Source organism: Falco punctatus, assembly GCF_963210335.1.
Source record: "Falco punctatus genome assembly, chromosome: 5".
Taxonomy (NCBI): Eukaryota; Metazoa; Chordata; class Aves; order Falconiformes; family Falconidae; genus Falco; species Falco punctatus.
In genome coordinates this window covers 58,201,955-58,225,332 of record NC_137584.1, presented here as the reverse complement: position 1 = coordinate 58,225,332, position 23,378 = coordinate 58,201,955, and the positions used below count along the sequence as shown (strand labels likewise).

Genomic DNA, 23,378 nt, shown 5'->3' with positions numbered 1-23,378 from the left:
TGTTGACCAGAGCTGGGGAATAGAGTTTTTGAACATGTTTGCTTCCAGATTGCTTTGGTAGTCTTCAACATATTTTGGAAGTTTGATGTAAAAATGTTAGCATTTGGTCTTTGTTTGATTTTTCTAATGTATCAATGCTATCCTAAATTTACATTTTGAGCATGACAGAAATGCCAGTGAAGATGAAAATTCTGTAAGACCGTAAGCATGTGCATGTGTGTATGCACTTGTGTGTTAAAGTGCATTCCTACTTATAATTTTGAAACTCTTTTAACTCTGAATTGCCAGGAACTGTTTTTCTGATATCTAGAATAATAGCAAAGTTGCTCTAATTGTTGTTTCTTCAGAAGAATTTTCTCTTTAAATTATTTACATATCTTTGACCTGTGTCTTGAAGAATTTATCTAGGTGTTGAACTGATATGTCTGTTGCTTGGAAAGAAGTCTGTTGTGTTTTCAGGTGGCAGTAAGCAAAGTGATGTGTTATGAAATGAAGAGTTACCTGCTTGTTGGATGGTGTGACTTAAGCAAGTTTTAGCCTGTCAGCTTATATCTTGTATCTAAGACCTGACAGTGATTTTGAATGTTTCGACAGATTGCAGATGGTCAAAGAGAACTTATCGAGTCCTACAGTATAAAAAAAAGACACTTTATTGGAAATACAAGCATGGATGCCTGCCTTTCTTTCATTATGGCAAACCATGGGAGAGTAAAACCCAATGATGTCGTATATGATCCCTTTGTTGGAACAGGTATATATATTATTTTTTTTTCTCTACTGGCGGGAGAAACTGGGAGGTTCTGTTACTGCCAGCACCATGCTTTCACCTGGTGCAGCAGCTTCTGGTGCTCAACTGATTCTTGAGATAATACCAGAAGCAAAATGGTGATTGTGAAATGACTGTTTTGTTAACTTGAAAGGGTTTTTTGGGGAAGGAGACCAGCTTCAGAAGATATAAACAGTTTGTTGTACACTTCTGACACGTCTGTCTTCCCTGTGTTATTTTTTTTAACATTGCTTAAACACCAGTTCCTGTGTGTCATGGACTGCTTAAGATCCAAAGTGACTTAAGAACTGAAATTCGGCTAGAGCGCTTCCTACAGCCACTTTCAGAATGTTACAAGGAGCAGCATTTTTTTAGCTGATTAGAAGAGTGCTGAGGGCACTTCTGGGCATATAATGCAACACAGCGATAGTCAGGTCATAGCATTCAACAGTGATCGGTTCCTTGTAGTCACACCTTGTCATCAGGATAATTTTATTTGCACCATGCGTTCTCCTTCAGCTGAACTTTTCTTAGTTAAGCCAGGAGGGGGAGCTTTAATTCCACATATTACTGTGTAGCAGAGATGTGCTTAAGGGAAACTCAGCTGTTTTGGAGGTGAAATAGAAGATCTATTGTGTCAGGTTGCGTCATTTAATCATACAAGACTATCTTGTGTTAAGCTACCTATAGCAGTTTCTTGAAAAGCATAACAGTTTCTGACCTGGATTTTGCTCAGCTTTGATTAAGAAGACCATGTGTGAGATGCATACAATTAAAAATACTTACATTATGGGAAGATGAAGAGAATTTATTACAGAAATCACTGAAGAGAAGTTAGGGAGAGAGAAGTCAACACTACAGGGTCACTAGTAAGACAAATTCTTATTGGCATGTGACTTCTCTGTACCATAGAAAACAAACCAGGGATATAATATTTCCAGAAACACGGCTTCAGTGAACTGTACGTTTTTGTATTAAATTTTTGTTCATGTATGATCTGATTTTTTGTGTGCATAATAATGTCCTATGAAATTTCCTCCTCTTCCTTGTGCTTGTGTTCCTTGCAGATGGGTAGTACTCTTTGAAAAGCTGAGGAAATTACTCTACTTTGTCTCTAACTTGTTTATTTCTTTCCGGTGTCTATAGTTTTGTGTCTTTTTACAAAATCTGCTAAACCTAAATCACAAAAAATTCCGATACCATTCATTCTCTTGGGAGTGAAAATTCAATTAAAAAAAGGAAGAATAAAGTCAGAGGAAGAAAAATCACAGAAGTGGTGAAGCTCTAGAAATTAAAGATAAATGTTAAGTCATGTTTCAGGTCAAGAGGTAACATGCAAAATTGTCCCCAAATTGCCTAATGATTTGAATTGCAATTTTTGCGGTTTTATTGCACTAGACATCTTTAACACACAAGATTGAGATTAAAGGTACATAGGGACACTGGAGATACTTGGGTGGCATGCCATTTGTCGGTAAAGTGTATTTATGACTAAACAACCGAACAGTGGCTTTTGCACCTACTTTCAAGCCATCCTTCTTTGAATTCGACCTTAAGAAAAGAAATTTCATATGATAAAGTTCATTCTTAGTGACTGCAGACGTCCAGGCTAGGATCCTAATCAGCAGAAAGAAACCCCAGGAATTTCAATTGTCTCTTGAGGTCCTTTAGAGGGTTTTCAAGATTCAGTGCAACAGTGCCCTGCCACTGGAATTTTGGGAGGTAGCTCAAAGTTGAGAGTGATGCAGTAAGTTTGAGCTAATGGGTTTGGAAAGAACATATATTCAGGATCTGAGGACGATTTGGAAGAAACTTCAGTTTAGATTTCATTACTGGTGCAACTTTAATACCTGGATTGGTTTCTTACTCTTTTTTTAAGCTCCAAAGGTAAATAATACCGAATTAGAACAGCCTAGCAAAGTGGTGCTTGCTTGTTGGAAACAAAATTTTTGCTGGATGAGTCGAATCACAAGTCTTTCACATTCATGTCAGAGTGGGCAATTAGAATTTGTCCTTGGAATAAAAAATGCTTTTGACGAGGCTGGTTTAGGAGACTTGATTCCCCTTTTTTGTAAAGCAGAATTGGAATGGCCAGGATTAGTTCTGAGTTGTAAAATGTAATTTACATAAACTGTTTAGATACTCTTTCCTCAAAGTTGGGCAGAAGGAAGCCTGGAGGTTTCTGGAAGAATAAATGAAGACTTTCACCTGAATACTTTATACTTCCCCCTAGACAATCAGTTTGGGTTATCTCAGTGAGCTTGTTTGTACCTTTGGAAGATGTTTGTCCCTGCTTTCCCTTTTGCCGATTAGTGATACTATGTAATTGCAAATGACAGGAATTTTTTGTTTAACATTCTGGAGGGTAGTGGCATGACTAGACCCTCATCTATGCTGAAGAGGTGGGGGAAATAGTGTACCATAGAAAAGCATAAAGTTCTGTGCCATCATCATTCTGCTAATAGTCATTGGGATTCACAATGATTCTCTGATTAACCCTTTGTATACATCAGTTTGATATAGTAGGTCAAAGGGCTGGCCATATTAGAGTGTTTAAGTATTCGTGCACCTTCTGTGTGAACAGAATTGAACTAGTGCCAGCTGAGATATATTAAAAGCTGTAAGTTCATGTTTTCCTAACTTTTTTCCCTGTGATTAAAAACATTCTTAGATGGGCAAAGTACTTTCTTCTTACTTTTTTTATAGGACTGGGTGGTATGCCATACTTGGGGTCAGGGCTAGCTAAATTTGTCTTGACCCTCTGGAGGTACTGCCCATCTGTTCTGAGGGATTGCAGCCGAGAAGGGAAATGGGTGACTCCTCTGGGGTGAGTAACCTTGCTTTTCCCTGATCCATTTCACAAGAAAAAGCAGAGGAATTTTTTTTTTTTTTCCCTCACCTTCAGTTTTGGTAGAGATCATTAGCATATGATGTAGGAGTTTTCTAGTGCCCTGAGGTGGGATCTTCAGCCTGTGCACACAGGGCGTGTTAGGGATTTGTCAGTGCTGAGTGGGTGGTGCGGGGCAGTGCAGCCACTTGAGACGCTCCTCTCTGTGCTACCAGTGAATAGGAGAGCTGGTGTCACCTGCACAGCCAGCTTGCACAGTGTTGCCTGTGCTGGTCAACTCTTTGTCCTGCAGCGATCACCCCTTTATTTTAGCAGGGCTGTCTGCATCCTTAAGCAGTTGACATCAGTCGTGTGGGGTTCACAGCCTTGTTCTCAGTCAATGTTCAGTTTTAAACCATTCTGTTAGCTACATACCTGTTTTTTAACAACTCGAGAACACAGCTCTTTGGTTATCTTCTGCTGTTCATTTTTTTTTTTTTTTTTAAGCTGTTAAAAAGATAATGTCATTTACCCTTTCCTATGGGCTATTCAACCGTTGCCCAGTTTCAAGGGGATATCACACATTCTTTTTTGGTAGTATTTTTTCAATTAGCAAAGCAGATCACAATATAATGATTAAAGGAATTCCTTTTATTGCAAGATGAGTACACTAATAAATGTACTGACAAAATAGGCAGCATACAGAAAAAAATGCATCTGTATATAGCTTTCATACTGCAAAACAATTACAGAAACTTTTTTGAATTTGCTGTTTACATTGAAGATACTCTACTGCTGCTTACTCAGGGAATGGCCACATTATACAAGAGTTTGATTTTAGACACAGTTAAGGAGACTGACTTTGAGAACAGAAATGGTAGAATTGTGATTTGTTTGGTGATGATTTTTCAAGTTGTTTGCCAACAATTTGAAATTCTGCTCCTCGCAAAGTAGATTTGAAAAGTTTGGTTCATGTAATGATTAAAGGATCTTTATTGCCTTGAAATACAGAAAAAACCCTCCTAAGAACAGTCTCCAGAGATAGAGAGTGACATAGGGCATAGCTAGATAAGGAAGATCATATACAGCAGGCAAGGGACTTGGTGTTACTATCTCTGATTATAGTTGCGTAGTGATTCTAACTGCTTGGTAGTTCTTGGGTCTAGCTTTGGGTCTAGTGTGCTACTGGTGTAAACTCCTGAAGTTCCTGAGCAAAAAATCCTAACACTGATAAAATTTATGATGGCAGTTCATACTTTCCGCCTTTTTTCCCCTTTATAGGTGGCCTTCTCATATCCTCAGCACACTTTGGAGCATATGTGTGTGGTACTGATATAGATTTCAACACAATCCATGGATTAGGTATGTTATATATTTCTAAGCCACTGAAATCTTACTCTCTGGAATTTTAGAATACTGGTGGTAGCAGATGATACTTAGTGTACTTTAAAGCATCATTAATCTTCACGGGATTTATTTGGTCATGCTTATTTTTGTTGACCAACTTACATGTATCCTAGCTAAGCTATTATCTTATTCTTAGGCAGGAAATATTTAATAGAAGGAGTAATGAAAACCAAAACAAAGTTCCAAATAATAATTATAACAGCTGTGTGCTTTCTTAGCCTGTGATGTAGGAAGCTTCTTGTAACCTGACCCAGGAAGTCTAATCCCATTCTTACTTCTCTGAAAATTTCCGTGCAAATTTTATCTGATTTATTGGACAGGATTATGTCTGACAGATAGTGAGAACATCTTACAAACCAACATTTTTATAAAATGTGTTCTGTGACACCCTATGCAGATGGTGCAGCAGAACTTTGCTCATAGATTTTCATTATTCCTTGCTACTTGTGAAGTTTATCACAAACACTTAAGACAGTGAGTAGAATAAGTCAGGGGATAAGATCTGGTTTTGTGTGTAACATTTATTTCATTTCCTTTAAATTACATGATAGAGTGTATGAAAGTTTTTTCCTATAAAGTAGTTTGTTGTTAAGTATGCTTTTTTTTCCATTCCATGCCCTACCCTTCCCAGGCAAAGCAAGCAGAAAGAACCAGAAATGGAGAGGTCCAGATGAAAATATCAGAGCTAATCTCCGACAGTACGGTTTAGAGAAATATTACCTTGATGCACTAGTTTCTGATTCTTCGAGACCAATATGGCGCAAAGGGATGCTGTTTGATGCAATCATTACAGATCGTAAGTTTGTTAATGTTTTTTGTTGCCTAATAGCGATGACTAAAAGATTATTGCCTATGTCTATGCCTATGTACATTGATGTCTTGATAAGTGCTCAGGTGTGCAGTTTCTATATCTCAGAAGACGACCATTGAGAGCAGCACTGTGGTAATTTGATCTGCATTTGACATCTCTGCATTTGTTTTAAGGATAGTTACAGATGTGTAACAAAGCTGGTGATAATACTTTCCTCCATGGAGAGAATGTTATGTTTGCTAGTAGAAATCCATGTGGCTGAAACTCATCCTTCAAAGAAGTCTCATTCAGTAAAGGCATAATTTTACTGGTGCACAGAGACTTCTTATCAGAATGGCCCATGTTGCTGTTAGGACCTGATCTGCAACACACTGGAGTCTGCCATGCAGCTCTGATGGACTTGTGGAGACTTATGTTAAGTGCTTATTGGAATGCTTCCAAAGAGAAATTTTAATGCATTTCTGATACACTTAACTACTAGAAACACTAGCGGTTTGAAAGGATCCTCTGCTCTTGTAGGAACCTTTGACTTAACACAGTTTGTCATGCATGAGAGGGAGTAGAAGCTAAGCGAATAAATAAAATACGTTGATACTGCAATTTCTGATCTCTAGTGCTGGCTCTTACAGCGACATACAAATATTAATTAGGAATAGGGAGTGTGACTTTTCTTTGTGGGTTGCCTGCTAACTTTGATTTGGCCTATTTGGCAATAAGATGATGTAGAATATTAATATGACTTAGAACTGAGTTCGCAAGTTGTGCCATAACTGCTCTGTTAGCAAAATGGTTGTGTGGTGTTTCCATGATGCTGAAACAAGTCTCACGAAACCAGGTATGTTGAACATGAAATAAGTACGTTACACTAGTAGAACAGTGCAAAAATGTATGAGAAAAAGCCATCTCTGGCTCTTCTTATCTGTTCTTGTGAAAACTACCATTTGTGTAATGTGTTCGCAAGAAATTCCAGCAGGTACAATTTAATTTTGAAAAAGCTTAGCTGGGTGCTACAGGGGAGATGTTTGCATCTGTCAAAAAAAAGTGGATGGGATTTTTTGTCACATGATGGAAATGTAAGGAATATCTTTTAATAAAGAAAACAGAAAAGCATTGTCCTTTGTAGTGTAGCAAATGTCTAGGCTGCTAGAAGCCTCTGACAGCTGAAGGGCTTTCTGTGAAACAGTTTTAAAGTAACCTTTTGGAGCAAGAAACCTAATAGATCTTGAAGAAGTTACCTTTACTGACTTTTACTTGGTAAAATCTTTCGGGTTTTTTGACTTTGTATAAGCCACAGTTTATGCACTGTTGTATATATAATGTAATTGTATGTTATTTAGACAAAGGGTGAGGTTCTCATCTCTGCATTGTACACTTGCTTTGTATAGCACCATATGGTATCAGAGAAGCTACTCGCAGAACAGGTTCACAAAAGGAAACAGTTAAGTCAGCTGAAAGAAGGTAGGTAAGCTGTCTTGTCTGTTGTAGAATATAAATGTCTTAATGGAAACCCAGTTATAGTTTTAGAGTCTTTATTATTTCTTGGTTGGCTGTCAGCAGTTAAAAAGAAAGATAGTAATATTAATTAAAGAAGAAAAGACCTTTTTGTTCTGTTTGCAAAACTAGTGTGTTACTTCCCAAAATCCCCTTGTTTTTGTTCTCCCTGCTTATAATTTGCATGTGTTGAGATTGCAAATCCTATTTCTTGTCTCCGTGAGTCACCATTACCTTGTGTTTCTGATTCTCAGAAAGTTCTCTTCAGCTGTAAGCTGAAGCTGCAAAATCAGTCTAAAAAGCAATACCTCTATTTTACCGTAACCACCTCTCTTGGATTTCCACTGCTCCTTTTTCTTCAGTGATAACACATAGCTTCTCCACTGCCTGGCCTTCCTTGTCTTCTGCCTTTTACTCTAAACTGCCCTTAAAGATGTGCAAAATGACTGTTCTCAACATGCCTGTGATTCTTTGACTTCCACAAGTACTAAAGATGATAGTCTAAAGAGCCAGTAAGGGAATTGAGGAAGTCACATTCCTCTTAGTAGAAGTTGTACTCCTAGATTGTCCTATGTAGTTTTGAAAGTGTCACATAGTGCTGTTTTGTGGTTTGGTTTTTTTTTTTGGTTTAGGTGGTGGTTTTGTTTTTTTATTTTTTATTAAAAATGCAGGTTTTACGTGTGCTTTTATGTTTACACTTGTAATTTTTTTGTTTAGCGCAGACAATCACATCTTCGTTTCATCCAATTACCATCTAAGTGACATCTTTTTTGACCTGTTGAAGTTTGCAGCAGAATATCTGGTGATGGGAGGAAGATTAGTTTACTGGCTGCCGATATACAGGCCTGAGTATGTATTCTTAATTTCTCTTAAGTAGTATGTCAGAACAGATGCTACATTCTCACTGTGCTTGCTTTTGGGGCATAGTACAGCTGAAACTTCCATAATACTAGCACTTAGGAGTAATGCTCAGACTTCATATTTCAAAACTTCATATGAGGGAAGCACATTTTGAAATAAGGTTTTTGGATGGAAATAATTCCTGACTGTTACCAAAAAGAAAAAGCCTTTACATGTCCTTGCAAATACGTGTCCAATGGGTTGAGGTTTAAGCTTAGAAAATTATACTTTCAAGGTGCAGATAAATTTCTAAGATAGTAGTAGTAAGGCTGTTATTAATGTGTTTCTACTAGAGTAGTTGATAGAGGTACATGACAAGGTCCTGCAAGAGAACATTCTTGGCTGTTTGGGGTTTGGCACTATAATTTAGCTTTCTTCTGGGAAAAGTCAAGTGACCAAGAGACTGGAGTGAGAGGCAGGATGCGTAGGGGAGTAGCCCTGTTAAGGACGAGAGAGGCCAGCAGAGACTGCAGGATGCTGCCTGCTCAGTAGTGCGGCCTGGGATTAGAACTGGGCTTAAAAGGAAAGACATCTGGTTGCATACCTTACTTCAGCATCTCTTAGATAAGGTTTTGAGGGTTGGGTGGTTTTTTTTGGTGGTTTTATTTTTCAGAACTGTTTCACAGTAAAGTGGGAAGTTGATGTACAATAGCTGTTTCTGATTATCTTCCAGATGTAGATGTACTCTGAAGGTAGCTTCTGCAATGTCATATGTTTCTATGTAGAATCAAACTGTACTGATATATAAAGTGGTGGTTGTGCCTGGTTTCATCATGTAAATGGCTTGTGACAGTCCTACATATTATTATTAGATGCTGTTTTGAAACTGTGGAAATCAAAAGGAGCCATTTCTGTTACCAATTTTCATAACAGAAGAGTGCACTTAGTAGCTTGCATTTTTTTTTAATGATATAATTGGTATCTTGGACTTTTTTTTTCTTGTAAGACTATTCATAAACAAAATAATAAATGCCATTAACACTATTATAGCTAATTGTTCAAAATATCTGCCTATACTTGCTTAGCCCTGACAAATCATGGGTGATTTGTGAATTCTTAGATTTCCGTGTCAATACACTCTGTTTTGAATTACTGAGTTTATTCTGTGTGTCAAGATACCAGAGCTTTTTGTCTGCTCATTGAACTTTGGTAAGAGGATGCTTCCTCAGTATACAGCAGTATGAAGTGTTTAACTTTAGATAAGTATGAACTGCATGTTCTGGTTCTACTTCAGTTGCTGTTTTGGGGAGGTCAGCTCTCTCAAGCTGTAGTTGGGTTGCCTCTTAGAAAGTGAATTTGTACATACTACTGTGGATTGAAATACTGAAGTCACTATCACAGAATATTAGTATAGTCACTTTATTTTCAGCTGTAACGATGAACACGGGAACAAACATTAAAGCAGGTATGCGAGGGGAAGATAAGACACTGTCTACTAATGTTGTGTTATCAGATATCTCTTGGCAACACCTGCCATCAGATTCATGTATTGTTTGAGATCCTTGTGTATTACCTTAAATTCAAAACAAACCTGGATTAAAATGGATGTCTGTTAAAACTACTGCTACTATATTTCTTACTTGATATTTCTCCTTGTCCTGAGTTTTACCTGAAGGAGTGTAGAAATATATGCACTAATGCTAACAGACAAGGCTTTTTAACAAAGCGATAATGATCTCTCTCTCTGCAAGATAGAATCTCACTCCAAAGTTTACTCTTTCAATCTGACATTGAAATCATTGTTGAGTCTGAATTCTTTTAATTCCTTTGCAGTCAGGCTTTTGTATGGTTATGAAGAGAAACTTTTAAGATGTTGTGGCAGAGTGCCTACCTTTCTTTGTAAGAGAAAGAGGCAGCTTGGTAGAACTAGATGCACCAAAAATCTTGTGTAATAGAAAAAAAACAATTGAGAATTAATTTCATTCTCCTTTGTCAAAAGCATATTCTGACTTCGTCTAGCAGTAGTGACTTGATTCCAGACATGAGAAGTGACTGAAGGGTTGTTTTGCAATCTTGACGTTTTGAAACAATGCAAAGAGGCAGTACTGTTTGGGTATTTTCCTATTTACAAGTCTGTGTTTGGTATTGTCTTACTTGTTTAACAGCTCACTATTATCTTTAAGAAATGTCAAGATTTCCATCAGCACCTAGATGGGTCCTGTTTTGAGTTGTGTTATATTTGCCTTCTCTTTCTCCCAGAACAATGCATTTACTTTGTAAAGTGCATTCAGAAAATCTACTTTTCAGGAAAAATATGACTCTCATCCTTTGTATCTTTTAAGTTTAAGTGATACATGTGAAAGTTGTTCAGTTTTGCTTTTCAATGTCAGACTTCTGCTGACCCCCCAAGTATTGGGGACTCATGAGAGTAAGCATTTTTTATGAAATTACAGTCACTGACAATACCATACACCATTTTCTGTATTATGGTGTAGTAATTATTACAGGAAAGCTTATTACAAAAACTGAGACTAAATGGGTGATTTATATGTTCAGTGTATATATATTGATCTCATGTTTATCTTAGTAGCTAGGTCAATACTTTTTGCTCCTGTAGTCCCATACAAAGCTCTTAAATCCTTAAATTCCTCTTTCAGCATTTAAAGAAATAGAAGGATTGAAAGCAACCTAGAGAAAGTTCTTTAGGAAGTAGTATGCTTATGAAGTGGGGGCATTTAAAACACTGTAACTTTTTCCTTCTATAGACAGGATTTAATTGCAAGCCAGTGTTGCTACCATCTGATGTTAAAGGATAATGGATTTTTTTTCTCTTCCCTTTAGAAAGAGTAATTATAACGTGATGGATTTCTAACACCAAATTCTAAAGTCCGGGAATGTCACTGCCTAATAAAAGCTGGTTTACTATGATTTGACATTGAAGTGTAATGGTCTCCTTTTAGGGAGCCAGAGATAAGTCTGTTGGTCCTGCAACTTTGTATGTTGACCGTGGAATACATTTTTCAAATCACAGCTCTGACTGGATAAGTTACTACTCCTGATTGGTTGAGATATTTTCTACTTGAAATGATAGAGACAGGCTTGTGTACATATAATAAAGTCATGTAAATACATGTAGAAAGTGTATGTATGTGTCTCTTTACTCTGGAGCACCAATACCTGAATTTCTTTAATCAGATTAATATGGGTAGCAACTTTCTAGTGTAAGCCATTTTGTGAAGAATCTGTATTAATTTTGTTTCAGATGCAAGCCTTCCAATTCATGAGCTTACAGCTCTATGAATGTTTATTACTTCCAGATACACAGAAGAGATCATTCCTCGCCACCCGTGCCTGAAACTTATTAGCAACTGTGAGCAGATGCTTTCCAGCCACACATCAAGGCGCCTGATAACCATGGAAAAGGTGAAAGAATTCAAGGTAAGCTTGAATTCTTGATTGTATAAATTAGTAGCTATTGCATTCATGAAAAGTTTGTGCTATTCGGCATTTGATCCTTATTTCCATCACACTGTACTTTTTTTATGATGAGAGTTAAGAGCTTTTGTAAAATCTCCACACGTTTCTTTAAAATAGACTGAGTAGTGATTTAAGGGATTGTTCTGGGTTTGATGTCTTTCTTCCTTTTTCTCCTCACTTTTCGTCCTGAGCAAGCCACTTAATAGTGTGAAAGAGATCTTTGAACTTACAGTTACTTGGGAAAGTTGCATATGCTTTTCAAGGAAAACTGAACTCTGTGAATCCCATCCACAGAGATGCCAAGATGCCCAAGTTCCCATTGATTCCAAAGTGTAATTTGATGCCCAAGTAAATACTAAATGCTTTTGTGGGTCTTGCAGGGCAGGTAAACCGTATTCAGTTCTGTTACTTCATTTTCAAAGTGGTACTTCTCTAGCTTTAGAAATAGTATTGTAGCTGTGACATAAGCCAGCATGACTCACTATACTTTTTTTTGTGTTGTTTTGGGACGTACTTAAGTGCCTCTCCTGAGGCGCTGGGACCAGGGAATACTGCATTCTGTCAGGTTTCCTTTCCTTTCTCGCTGCTTCTCTTGCCTAGCACTGTTAAGAGATGCTAAGCAAAGGTAAAGCAAATTCTTAATGAAAACACATGCAAACAGCGAGTAAGTGTTTTTTAGTACATTCCTTGTCAGTTGCAAGAGCTATTTTAAATGACAGGAGATACAGTCAGACTGCTGTGTCTGCATGGTGCTTGCACTAATAACACAGCAGGGTTTCAGTACTGCATTCATAATGCTAATGATGACTGAGATTCTCAAGCAACACCTGAATTTTTGTAAAACACTGTATGTGAAGTTCAGAGTCAGAGCTGCCAACTTTACCAGTAGCGAAGCAAGAGGGTAAATTATGAAAGTTTTTGATGTGCGTCTCGGAGTGTTCATGGAGGAGTAAAAAAACAGGAGTTTTGTTACTGCCAGTGCTCTAGGATGACATGTTCTAATTTAAAAAATATATCCAGCCTTCTATGAATAGAGTTTCATTAGTTGTTATTCTTGTTTTGTGCATCACCTGTTCTTCAGTACGTGCTTTGACAGGTTCATGTCTGGAAGTGCTTAGCTTTGGGCACCTGAGTCGAGTTGGCAGGCTTACTGCTTAGGTAAAACTGTGCAGGTGCTTATGCTAAGGACTCCAGTTGTCTTTTAGATAATTTAAAGATACCAGAACACATGTACAGTTTCTGACGATGCAAAACTTGTCCAAGTAACAAACTGCATATTGACTCCTTAGCCAGTGACTGCTTTTTTTAGGGTCTTGTTTGGTGTCTAACTATCCAAGATTTCACTACCCTTTTGTCCCTTACCTGGGATGTGTTTTTCTTGTCTTAATATCCTGAACAACCTTTGAATTGGATACTTCTGACTCACTGGGTATGTTCATAAAATTCAATAGCTGGAGCTTTGGCCATTTGTCTTTTTCCAAAATGGAAGAGTGAATTTTTGTGAATATGCAAGCATTTATGTTTCCAAACAGTTCTCGTCTGCCTTACCAAACTGGTTTGTAACAGACAGTCTCAAATGCCTTTTAATTCAGCTTAGTTTGGTACTTGGAAGGGGCTAAGAAGTTTTACAAATCGTGTAGTGTCATTATGCAGTCCTTTGGTTTCCCCAGTGTTTGCCACCAATAATGCATTGCACATTTCACAGCAAACTTGATTTCAGCATTAAGACTAAATTCTTAACAAGAAATGAATCCAGTTACCAAACGTGAAATTGATGGTGCAATTTGATTGTGCTTGTACTATAAAGGACACCAAAGTGAATGCAAAAAGTGCATATGTCTAGTTGATGTATTAATCTATCATAATTAATCATAAGCATGAAGATCATAAAGGTTGAATTAAAAAAAACCTCACAAAAGGTGCTATGTAACTCATCTTGTAAGCATCCAGTTTGTTCTGTTTAAGTTTATGATGATATCATGCCAACTGGAAAAGATTTCTTACTGAACACAGTTTTGATATGAATAGGCTTTTCCAGCATGTGCACAATATGCACAGAAGAGTTGCTTGGCTTTTAATATTTAAGGCTTTTTTTTGGACAACCATGGTGGTCATTAGTAACTCCCCTGCTCCCCAGTCTTAAATTATAGTGACAATAATAAAAATGAATGAAAGCAGTTGTTGTGGAGGGCAGCTAGCAGCAGCCAACTAGCGACTCCTAGTCTTCTAAAACTCTGAAGGCAGAAGAATAAGAGAAGTGAAGAACCGAAGTGTGGAACAGGAGAGGAACAAAACAGAAGTGATATGAAGTGAGAGCTTACTAGCCTATTGTATTACTTTTTTCTTTGGACGTTAGTGTCCCTTTTTCCGGTAGTAAATGGATATGGGTCTCTCCCCAGTATCTCTCTAAACCTGAAACAAAACTTTCTAATTGATATTATAATAGGCAGGACTGTGTGTGAGTCTACCTTCATTGAACTGTGAAGGGAGGCTTTTTTTAAGCAGTGAACACCAGTTCAACTCTCCAAAGACTGTAGGCATTCATATATAAATACAGTGGTAGTGGGAGAATGAGAAGCTGTTGGCCAAGCAGATTTGTGTTGTAATACCTGTTGACTGTGATATCATAGGAGTTCAGCCTTCTGCTTTAGGTCCGAAGAGGTTTGAACCAATTGCTCCAGCCTGAATCAAGTGAAAATGTACCTTCTATTGTGTCAGTATATTTTTCAAAAGCTGTAAAAAATATAGTGATGTAAGGCTAAAGGGTCTCAGTCTGTGCCACCTATATCTGAATTGTCACGGTGATTTTTTTTTCTCTTTAAATGTGAAATAACTGGTAAGTGGTTAATTGGTAGGAAAATTGGAGTATAAAAACTTACTACCACGAGGGTTCTTGGGAATTTTTATCTGGTGATAAATCAGCTGTTTCCAGAAGTGGTAGACTTACTGACTGTTTAACTGTAGGGTTGTTTGGTGTTCCCTTTCTTTACAACACTATGTCTAGCTTGTTGCTTTCCCCATGATGAATTATTTCAGCTATTGCTGAATTACTTGTTTCATTCCTCTGCTCGCTGTCTTACAGAAATATATAGTATCTATTTGGCTGGTCAATGCTACCTAGTTCTGAAGTTGCTAATCAGGACTTGTTAAGAAAATATTGAAGGAAAAATCTGTAATAAGGGCTAAAAGTGACACTTAAAAGTTATGCAGCAAGGTGAAACAGAAAACTTGACTGAAGGATGAACTTTGAGCATATGACTGCCCAGGAAAGGACTCTGGAGCATCAGGCATACAAATCCACCACTCAGAATGGGTCCAGCATTTCCATGTCACACGGTCACTCCAGAGTTGTTACTGGTGTAGAATTTTTCCTGCTGAATTTAGCAGTGTCTTTTCCTGGATATGACCCTGTTGTCTCTGATTTGGAAACTGCTTCTTGTTGTTTATAGCTGTATAACATTACTACAAGTGGTTTCTATAGCTACTGTCCAGCACCAGATGTAGAGTGGTAGAAAGCTGTGATAGCGCTAGCAAGATTTTTTTTTAAACAGAAACTGAATGTGGGTAATTACCCTGAAGCTGAACTTGAGGTGTGCTAGATTCACAAAAATCTTTAGAATATCACTTCACATTCACCATGATTTAAATAAAAATAAAGCCTTCTTGTTATGTTTAAGCTTCCTTTTTCTTCCATCTCTTTTGTTATTTATTGAAGATCTGTAACACTTTTTTAGTGTTGTGTTTTGAACAAATGAGATTTAAGTTGAAAACTCAAATTAGCTAGAAGCTAATTAGCTAGAAGCAATTCGATAGCATGCAGTTTGACAAGGGCTTTGTTGGCTTTCAGTTGTCACAGAAGTCATCACAAAACATTTCAGAGCAGAAGTTTTACGTGATAACTGTTGTTTGCGATTATTCTGCTGTTTTGAGAACTTAAATTGTTCAAAGTGAGAACCAAGGATGGTGGTAAAACCAGGGGTTAACTAACATCTTCAGATCTGGCTTACAAATAAAGGAAGAAGTCTTTATCATCTTGGTAGCGCTGGCAGACTGGGGAAAGAGCTGACTTAGTGCCAGGCAGGCTGATCATTGCTGTCTTGGAAATGATTTCTTGGGAAGTCTCACTGTTTTGTGTTGAATAACCATTTACAAACTTTGGACCTTGAAAAAGATGACCAGTTGTTTCAAAGTAAGTAAGTGGAAGAAAGCTACTCATTTCTAGATGCAGCTGTATATCATTGTGATACAGTACTGCTTATTGCTCCTCCAGTGTGTCATGTTAAGAGAAGGAAAGAGACTATCTCCCTTAAAATACTGTGGTTCAACTCCATTCCATGAATTTAAACTTTTTTGGTTTTTTTTTTAAAAAAAAAAGGCAAGAGAAAAGAAAAAACCTCCATATTAACTGCCCTGGACAGTTAATGCACTTGAGGGAGAGTTGATGCTGATATTGACACCCTCCATAAGAGATCTTTTACTGCAAAACATTCCTGTCAGATATTTAGAGTGCATATTCTACCAATTTATATTACCCAAGGTAGAGCTTGACTGAGAATGTTTGACTGGCTTCCTTATTGAAACGAGCTGGTGCCTGATTCCCAGATAAATTCTAGTGCAAATAGTCACAGTAAATTGTTTCATGAAGATTATTTTTGAGAAGTTCTTATTTCTGTAGAGTTAAATGCAGCCTATCCCTAGTGTTTAGATTGTACCCATTCAGTTTGCCAGGTAGATAAAAAATACCCTAAGTTAGAATTTGTTCAGAAATCATTACTCTCTGAAATACAAGAATTCCTTTTACTTTGATCAGTTCTCATGTTGCCCATAAACCTGTTTTGACTACTGAATGTCAACAGTGAGTGGCATCTACAGGTACTTCAGGATTTCTTATTTTCTTTTTCCTTTTTTAAGAAGCAATTCCCAATCTACTATTTTTCTTTAAAGCAATTACCATCTTTATTGGACAGTGATGTCTGTACAGAGGAGAGATAGGAAATGAAAGCTCTTAAGCTGGAATTACGGTCATGCAGGCCAGGAGCTGCTTTTGTAAACTCTCCCAAGAAATCTGTGCCTGACTGCAGACCTCTCACCTATCAAGCAGTGATTTGCATAGCTTTTGAGGCCTGCCTGGATTGATAAAATGGATTCTGCTGTGGAGTGATGTACCAAACCTGTTTCCATTTGGTGAATGCAGGCGCTCCTCTTACAGCTGTGTGTTTAACCTGAAGTTTGTTCTCGTACATTACCATATCCTGTCTTTGCCCTAACCAGCTTGGGGATAGAGAGGGTAGTTATTTTCTTCCTTCCTCCCTTCATCCTGAATCAGCGTTTCATTACTTAAGATGAATGGTGTACAGATGTGTGACCTCTTAGAGGCTGTGGGGATTAATTTTTATGTTAAAATACTGTTGACCCATATATCATTATCCTTCAGGGTCAAATATTCCATCTATTTCTCAAAACAAGCAAATTATATAGAATTACCATTAAAACACATCCCAAAGTTATAAAAATATATTCTATGTTTAGGTCAAAGAAGGATTGCTGACCTGCAAATTCAGGGGAAGAGTAAGTGCTCTTTTCCTCAGAGTGGTCCTGTATAAGAGACCTAGAGGAGTGCGTAAAGGCTGACTGTGAGAGGGGCATGTCAGAACTCCTCCTTGTTTCCTCTCTGCCTGTATATATATTTTTTTTTTTTTACATGGATATGTTAAAAGCGTATTGATTATCAGCCTAAGAATGGTCTTGGAGATGGCAGTCTCTCACAGGCGACCAAAAGACAATAGATAGTACTGTGTCTGCAGTGGGTTTATCAAGGTCATTTTCTCCTGCGATTTTCCAACAGTGCACTACTTAAATAGAACTGATTTGCTGCTACTGGTGTACATGCTTTACATGTTCGATATCCACGTGACGCTTAACATTTAGCAAGTTAATTGAAGCCAGTGGCATGCTGCTGGTTATCTGGTAGGATGGGAGAGAACTCCTTCACAGAATATCTCACGGTGTCCAGAAGAGGGCACTTACACCTGCACACAAACGTCTTGCTGTGTTGAAAAACTTTTTGTTTCACTCCTTTAGAATGCATATTGGGACATCCAAAGGAAGATGAGGTGTTGATCTTGCTAGGTGAGAGCCTGGAAAGGCTACAAAATAGCTAAAGGGGGAGATTGTCCCCTAGGATTTAGTTCAACCTTACAGTGTAGTACTTGTAGTATGAAAATATTGACTTAAATCTACTTCTGTGTTCCTGCTGCTTATGTTAAAGCATTCCACAGCAACCATGTTTTCAAATATCAACAAATGACTCTGAACTGTAAACTTAAGTATTGAAGCAATCTGTATGTTGCTGCATTGCTTAAAAATTTATAACAATGAGCATGCATTGAGGAGAAACATTTAGTGGAATAGAGGTTTAGTTCTCTTGTATGCTTGCTTTTATTTTCTCTTTGCACAGTTCAGTTGTTCTATGCGAGGCTGCTTATCTCAATTCCATCTTGCTATTGAGCATAATAAACTGACATCAACCTTAAGCGTAAAACTTTTAAAAGTTGCCATCAGTTTTCTTTAGCATTCAGTTTGATGTATTGTTTATCTTACTTGTCTACTAATGTTATCAATACTGCATCTTAATTGTATAAAGCCACAGTACATGATGAACTAAACCTTTGTATATACAATAGGCAAATTTTCTAAACTATATACTTGGCTGATGTCAAATAGGTATTACGTGTAGGGATTTACTGTTTCAACTTTAACTTCCAGAAGTAGGTGAATACTGCACGAGAAAAAATTCCTGTGATCATGCTTCTTCAGTAACTGTAGGAATGCCATTTAGTCATTTGTGTTCCTCTTCTGTTTGCACCTGCCTTCCACAAACCTCTGAGTGATTGAATTCTCCAGATGGTATTTTTTCTGGAAACCAACCTTTATATTTTCCTTTATAAAACTCTGTGTGGCATAGTACCTGTGCTCTCATTCATTCATGCAAGAGTTGGATTCTCGTGATGTTAGCTGAGATATTTCCAGTGATGCAGTGCTATTAAAACTTCAAATGCCTGGTACTGACTGCTTGCATCATTTTGCTGTACAGAGTAGAATAATGAAAATTTGAATGAGTACACATTAAAAAACTCCAAACAAAACCACCACCAACCCCCCCCTTGTCTGCTTACAGCTTGTATTTGAACAATGTCAAATGAGAATCCATTGCATAAGGATTTTAATTTCTGCTAAATGTTAAGACTCTGCAGTAGGATGCATATGTTCCTGTTAATCCTAATGGAAACCTTAGCATTGTATCTTTGAAATTTTTTCATCAATCTAGTGACTTAAATGTTTGCCTTAATGTTTGACCTAAATTGTAAGAAAAACCCCAACAACTTTAAGCTTGCTTGCAATTGTTTGAAAAAGTCTGGAGGAAAACCAATGGCGATGCATGTTGAACATACTACTGTGAAATCTAATGCTTGCATTTTGATGCCATGCAGGATCAAGAGCAGAATTCTTACTTGTTGGATGGTCAGTATATGCCGTACAGGGGACACAATTCTTTCCGTGAGAAGTATTTCAGTGGTGTGACGAAGAGGATTGCCAAGGAAGAAAAAGACAATCAGAAGTAAAATATAGTATAAACAGATTAAAAAAATGAGGAAAGAATGAAGATCATGTTTCTTTGTAAGGACATCTGGATATGAACATTCATTTGGATGCTTCAGAAAAATAAATACTGCTTTTAATTTTAAAACAAGATGAAACCCACAACACAGGTTGAGAGCAGTTCTTTTTAATTAGCTTTGTTTATAGCAGATTTTATTGTACAAGTTTTTTGAGTCTTATTTAATTTATATTTGTACTTGCAAGTACTAATGATGATTGACTAAAACCATTATTATTGTTCTTTCACCATTAACGTTTACAAAAAAGTAGTAGTATTATTTGGCAGATTTAACTGTGAACATCTGCCTGTTTTAGAAACACGTGGTGGTGATCAAGGGTTGTTTATGAAGAAGATTATTTTCATTTGTTTTGTTTTTTTGTAAATGGTATCCAATAAAACAAAAGATTGTTGTGAGGTTTTTTTAATTGTTGCATGCAATAACTACTCTGGCTGAGGCCAGAAGTGTTTAAAACAAACAAAAAACACAAAGAAACAAATGTGCACGCACCCCCCACCCCACCCCCACCCCCCAAAAAAAGAAAAAGCCTCTGTGACCTGACAGACGCTGGAGAGCCTATTAAACCCTGTGAAGCCTGTCCACATCTGAAGCTCATCTGTACCTTGGATTTGCTTTTGCATTCCTAAACCTTGACTTTTGGTCAAGCCAACTGTCTGCAATTTTTGGTTCAGAAACTGATAGTTAAAGCAGTAACAACAACAGCATAAAATCAGTAATGGTTCCCTAATGGTATTAAGCTTAATCAAATCTTTGAAATCGAAGCTGTATTTGTTAAACAGCAAACTTTGCTGAATCCACACCATGTCCATCATGAAAATGCCTCATTTGAAAACCACTAAGCCCATTAATTCAGGATGTTAATGGCTCTTCTCATTTTAGTGGTCAAATATTCTTCAGCAGGGCGTTGGTGAACATATGTATTTGGTCCAGCCAGAGGAAGCCTTGCTTCTCAACTTGTTGCATGATTGTGGTCATGTTACAATCTTTGTAGATCATAATCTTTAAGTGCTTCTTCAAAAAATCAGTGGTACCTAGGACGGCACAAGTCATCATGTGTACCTGATCAAGTTCATCAATTTGCTCTTCTGTTGTGGTCCTCAGCTGCAGCAGGGAGAGCTCGCACACTCAATGACAACTTTGTCTGACCTTCTGGATCTAATCTGTGGTGTGTTAGGAAGTTCTGAAATAGTGGTTTATTTTCTGTGTTTCCATTATAAATCACTTTGTTTTGAGACTTTTTAATGTCAGCCATATAATAGTTGTTCTGGGCTAAACTTGGAGCGAGATCAAAGCTCAGAGAATTTTTCAAAAGCAGAATTTGAATTGATCACTTTCAAATATTACATCAAAAAATTACTGCTTCTGAAAACCTGTCTTCATATAACTTCTGACTTCAATTTTAGCATTACAATTTGGCATTCAGCTTTTAATACTTCAGAAATTAAAATTACTTTCTGTTCTTCATAGGCAAGGAATTTTTCTAGATGGATTTATTATGCATTTATAACTTCATTTTCATAAAAATTACCCTACATTGACATGATCTAAACAGTTATACAAGATTTAAGGTAGTGGCAAATCTGGCTCTGTCTATTCAAAGAGAATGATTTAGTTTATTTCTCCTCTGCGCAGTCCAACTTAATTTAGTCCACTCAGCAGTGGCGGTGTGGCCCCTGTTTAGCAGTTCATACATAACGGCTCTATCATTACTGATGAATACCATTTTGAACAGAAACTGTAAGTGTATTTGGGGTACTGCATCAAGATCCGCTAATCAAAAATAGTTCAGAATTGAAGTCAGATGTTCAAGCACCGCTGCTCCCCAACTTTAAAGCTATCATTTGGAAATATTTCTGATCTTTAAATTTCTCCTCACTTATTATGCGTGCTCTAGCCTATTGTACATGCAGACCTGCAAAGTGGAGGTGTTTATAGCTGTAGAGCCATGGCACAGTCCTTGCGCTCGCTCTAGCAAAGGACTGACAGGCAGGTCAGTTATCCTTTCGGCAGGATTTGGCCGTCGACGGCCGCGGTTTCTGGCACTTGTGTTCAATCTGGTTCCATGCAGTCTCTTTCTGTGAGGTTCCAGTTTCCTGTCCCTGGCAAGGAGGGCCAGTTCATGAGCCCACGCTGAACTCACGCCATTGTCATTCTCTCCTTTGGGGTGGTTTGTGCCATTTTCCAGTTTCAAAAAATAAATGTTATTTTTGGAGCACTTTGTTGCGCTGCAGCAAATTGAATGGAGGGAGGACCTGAACGTGGCTGCAAGGTTCTATGGGCAGAGGCTGCTTCTGGCTGTAGGGAGTGATTTGTTGAGGCACCAAAGGGAAAGAGTCCCCTCTTCGCACACAATCCCTTGACTTGGTGGTGGTCCTAGCTGCCAAGCCTCCCATGTATCTATGGGAAAAGGAAGCGGAAAAGTAGTGGAAATAGATTTTCTCTGCATTAATTTCATGCCCTACCTGTTCTCTCTAATACTTGTTTGAATTAATGGCCAATTTGAACAGGTTTGACAGAAGGTCAAGGTTTGGTGAGGTCTGACAGGTAACGGGGAGCTACAAATTCTGTTAAAATAGGCAGAAATGTTGAAGAAAGAGACCTAGTTAATCTCTTCCAAAGTAAAGGCTGTAATACCAGTTCAACTCATTAAACATCAGAGAACCCACATGCATATACCCAGAATATACCCAGAGCTTTTTTTAGAAGGAACATAAAGGTCTCGGCTGAACTTTCCACTTTTACTAAAGCTATGAGACCAACTCACAAAAACTGAAGACTCAGTAGTTTCTCCTTATCACTCTGGTGAGAGGAGTCAGGCAGATGCGTTAAGTTGCTGAACATCTCAAGGAGAGTGCAGTCCTCCATTTTAAACAATCCAAGAAACGGGTGTCTTACTAGGACAACATCTAACATCTAACATCTCCTCTAGCAGAGCAGGCTTTTTGTTCCCACAGCACCTGACTTTGTACCGGTACCGTGTGCTGCAGCAATGTCTGCTCACTGGTACAGACACTTCAACAGCAACTCTTGAAGTCTGGTTTTGGTGGATCCAGCCTTCCTTCTTCTCTACCTGTTCAGCAGGGCTGGAAGACTGTGGTGGAAGTCCTTAACTGTTCGGCGTCTCTTTTTCCATTAGACTAAAATTTTAGCTCAGAGTTGTGACTTAGAAGAGGGTCATAGGTCTCCATATGCATGGCAGTTGGCAGAAGGAAGTCAAATTTTTTTGAGTTCTCAGTCAAGGCTTACCTGTCCAAAAATACTGAAAAACGCTGCTAAGAAGATAAAGTATGGGCTTTCTCTCAAGCTGATATTACTTAACTGTAGAGATATTATAAGGAGGAAAGACCTTAATAATTATGAATCTTCTCTTTCCTTCTATCACTGCTTTTTAAGATTTCTTCTTAACGGTTATTTCCATTCCATATTTCCCCAGGACAGCTCCACAGTCTCAGGGCTACCAGCCAGAGAAGGGTGTCACAGAGACGGTGACTCTGTGACTTTGCACTGTCCTCTCGCCACAGGCTTTCCAGAGACAAAAATGTCCAGTTGGAGTGGGCAAGGCTGGAGCAGGTGATACACAGTGGTTACAGGTTTCCCTGTCAGACAACAAGCTCTGGAATTAGCTGACAGGAGGCTGGTGAAGTCTCCAAAGGCAATGGTCGTTCTCTGCTGGCTTGGCTCCTGTCACCACCATGGTTTGCTTTTCTAACTCTCCATCCCTTCACAGAGAAGAAAAATTTAATGTATTCGTCCTTTGCAGTTTAGCTTGGTCTGCAAATTGAGGTCCAGAGTTGAACAAGGCTGTCTTTTCAGCCTGGAAACTTCTTTCCTATTCCTAAAAAAAATAGTTGTGGGTACCTGGGGGAATGAAGAGACCAGTATCCTTCTCTGCCTTTCTCTTCTGTTTGCTATTTGGAAAAAATGTGGGTTTTTAACTTTGTTCTCTGATTTCGTTGACTTTGATGATCGCATAATTTAAAACAGCAAAATGTATCATACCTGCTTTCATGCTACTCTTTGTGTGTGTGTATATATATATATATGCGCAAAACATATATTTCTCTGATGTTCTCTTATTGG

General features: G+C 37.9%; 1 protein-coding gene across 6 annotated transcripts in view; it reads left to right on the top strand.

The window, feature by feature from the left end:
* Nucleotides 1–19,704, top strand: part of TRMT11 (tRNA methyltransferase 11 homolog) — a 29,001-nt gene extending 9,297 nt beyond the window's left edge. For 5 of the 6 annotated variants that reach the window (XM_080389957.1, XM_080389954.1, XM_080389953.1 and 2 more), the window contains 7 exons: nucleotides 595–751; nucleotides 4,875–4,955; nucleotides 5,632–5,796; nucleotides 7,197–7,269; nucleotides 8,020–8,151; nucleotides 11,460–11,580; nucleotides 19,110–19,704. In XM_080389957.1, the coding sequence (XP_080246083.1) occupies nucleotides 595–751; nucleotides 4,875–4,955; nucleotides 5,632–5,796; nucleotides 7,197–7,269; nucleotides 8,020–8,151; nucleotides 11,460–11,580; nucleotides 19,110–19,241 (861 nt within the window). In that variant the 3' untranslated portion in view covers nucleotides 19,242–19,704. Of the gene's footprint in view, nucleotides 1–594; nucleotides 752–4,874; nucleotides 4,956–5,631; nucleotides 5,797–7,196; nucleotides 7,270–8,019; nucleotides 8,152–11,404; nucleotides 11,581–19,109 lie in introns of those variants that run through there. The other variant, XM_080389955.1, reaches the window with a different exon arrangement.
* The last annotated feature ends 3,674 nt before the right edge of the window (nucleotides 19,705–23,378 follow it).